This window comes from Nicotiana sylvestris, chromosome 4, assembly GCF_000393655.2.
Source record: "Nicotiana sylvestris chromosome 4, ASM39365v2, whole genome shotgun sequence".
NCBI lineage: Eukaryota > Viridiplantae > Streptophyta > Magnoliopsida > Solanales > Solanaceae > Nicotiana > Nicotiana sylvestris.
Window position 1 is genome coordinate 151230258 of NC_091060.1, and position 2981 is coordinate 151233238.

The window sequence follows — 2981 nt, forward strand, 5'->3', positions numbered from 1 at the left end:
CCGAAAATCCGAGAAAACCCGAGTTTTATTGGTTTGGTTTGGTCTTTAGATTTAATAACCCGATAAAATTGGTTTGGCTTGGTAATTGTAAAATCCGAACTAACCCGACCTATGTACACCCCTAATGGTCAGTATTAATCTGGTTTTGTAAAGACAGTTTTTTTGATGAAATGAAATGTTAGTTTTATCAACAAAAAAAAAAAGTTACACCAAATCTATGTCTAAACGCTAGCTTAGGCTAAGTTGCTTGGCTGAAAAAGAGAGAAAGAGTAAGAGGGGTGGGCATCCTTGTGCATTTTTGAAAGTTGCTGGTGTTTTTTGAATTATAAAAACTTCAGGCGGGCTTAAAGAAAATAGTATAACAACTTGAAGGGTAAATTAACGTTTAATCCTTTACTAATGAAATTTGAGAGTATATATTATAATATCAATATGGCAGATCTGGACCAATTCAATTTCTTATATTCACTTGAACAATGATTTAATATGCAATAATTACCTCTTTCGCAAGAATTAGGAAGTCATACATCATCGATCTCCTCAAAGAAGCTTCTATAGAACTATCAATTTCCCAATTTTTTAATTAATAATTATATTCAAGTCCCCCATTTTTGATTTGACTATTCCCAATTCCCGCTTAGATCAGGTCTTCCAAACAGACTCTAATAAATAAGCTTATTCTACCTCTCTTTTTCTGTAGACACAAAAAATACAATCCAACAACCAAAAGTCAATATTCACTCCAAAAAAAACATTCATATTCTCCATACCCAAAAATTCCCATTTGTTTTTTGATTTCTAAAATGGTTAATCCATTTATTTGTGGATCTTTTCATCATCAAGATGAAGATGATATGGAAAATTTAAGCCCTTGTTCAACACCAAAAAGATCAAAAAAGAATTTGTCAAGAACAAGGTCTAGTAACAAGAATAACCCTTATTCAGACCGAGGTCTTGACAAATTTTCTGCACTTTTAGCTGATCTTGAAGACAAGAAACAGAGGATTTATTCACAAATTGGCCCTGATGATATCTCTTTCGTTCGTTTCGTCTTTTCGAATTCCAATGATGTCAAGCCCATTGTTGTTAAGTTGAAGGACAAGAAGCAGACAACAAATGATCACGACAGCAAGCAAACCACTGAAAAAATTCAATCTCAGGCGACTGACGAAACAAATGAAGGGAAAGAATTGCAAGTTGATTCCAAGAGAAGGCTAAAAAGGAGCATTTCTTGGAAATTTAAGTTGGAAAATTTGAAGAAACCTTTGTTTTATTTGCCAATGACTATAATATTGATATTGGTTTTTTTGGCTATATATGGAAGGTCATTTGCAATAATGTGTACTTCAATTGGATGGTACATAATTCCTACAATTAGAGGAGGAAACTCAAGTTCAAGCACAAAGACAAAAAGGCCAAAAAAGAAGAAGGAATATGTAAGAAGATTTAGTGAGAAAACTGTTGTAAGTGAAAGGTCAACCTCTCCAACAAGTGTTATGAATGGACCAAGTGACAAATTACCACCAACTGGTAAACATTGCCGTAGGACAAGCTGGTCATATTAAGTTTTCTTGATTTTGTAAATTCTCTCTTCTTTATTGTTCTGAATATGATCAGACTTTTTCTTTTCTTTTCTCTTTTTGAGCTTATGCATTGTAAATTCTTCTGTTGATTTTGTACATGTTTGAGTTAGACTAGAAATTAGTCACTCTTTGGCATGTTCCTTTAGATTAGGACTATGTTTTCGTTACCAAGTTATGCTGGTTCATCCGACTTGATATTATATGTACTGTTTTTTAGTTTCTCACTTAGGCCGATTCTTGATCTCTCTCATTGACAAATTACAAGTTAGATGTCTTAGCAACTGCTTCCTCTCGAAGAAAAAGGCTTTCCATTCTTCATAATAACATTAATATTCGAGCCAGCTTGCGTGCACTTCAATTATTTCTGAATTTTGTCTCTGTTGTAATTTTAATCCTTGTCTGTCATTGTTTCTACTCACTTTATTGATCACTAGGCGATATCCTTAGGTGAAATAAAGAATGTTTTTGATGAGAATAGAATATTTATTTCATTTTTAGTCGGAATTTTTTGCACAAATATAATTTAGCTAAAATTTGATTCAATTGTAGTTTCTTGCTCGATTTTCATGATCTCAAGATATGATAAACTTGTAACTAGAACAGCCTTTACGCGGAAAGGATTAATAGCTCTTGTTGCGCAACATTTAACTCATATAGAAGTTGACATAATACTTATATATTTATGTAATCATGATAAATATAAAGCACCTACTTTTATTTCATATAAACACAAGTCTTATCAAAGTGATCTGCATCTGGTCTTAATAACGAAAATATTACAAATTCTTTAAACAGTGTCCTTGCCATTGAGTGTGGTTTTGAGGAAAATATCCAATTGAGATCGGGCAGTATGGGCAAAATCACATCATTGTTAGTTGTAGTAACACTGCTCCCTTCCCTTCGGTCTACTTTAATTGATTTTTTTGATTGTTTTTATCACGCGTAATAGAAAATTCACCTTTTACCATTAATTGACCATATTAACTTTAATTTGTTTATTGGAAATATAACAAATACTTCTAAGCTCTTTACTCCAAGGGTAACTTTGAAAAAAAAAAAGTTAATTCATTCTTGATATCTGAAAAAATCACATATTATGAACCACAAAAAAAAGGCCAAAAAATCAATTAAAGTGAACCGGAGAAAGTACTCATTAATAAATTTCATAAAAAACGATGTCATTTACCTGCTTCCTCCTTGACTTTGTTTTTACTCAGAGATTCAAAGATAGTTATCCAGATAACGTTGTTCTTATTTGTTGATGATTTTTCTCCCTATAGGGTATATATATTCAAAAGTAAGCAGCAGTTGGGTCAATACGTTTTCCTAGTTATATATATATATATGGTACTTTATTCTACGATATATACGATTTATCTATATAAATATCATCATTTA

At 31.8% G+C, this 2981-nt stretch overlaps 1 protein-coding gene across 1 annotated transcript; it reads left to right on the forward strand.

Moving 5' to 3' along the window:
- Positions 1–662: 662 nt before the first annotated feature.
- Positions 663–1807, forward strand: LOC104242651 (uncharacterized). The gene has a single exon (XM_009797719.2). It carries the CDS (start codon positions 804–806, stop codon positions 1563–1565), a length of 762 nt encoding a protein of 253 aa, XP_009796021.1. The 5' UTR covers positions 663–803; the 3' UTR covers positions 1566–1807.
- Positions 1808–2981: the final 1174 nt, after the last annotated feature.

Bases quoted from the DNA above. Each gene is read 5' to 3' on its own strand.
- LOC104242651 (XM_009797719.2), top strand. From the start codon at position 804: ATGGTTAATCCATTTATTTGTGGATCTTTTCATCATCAAGATGAAGAT.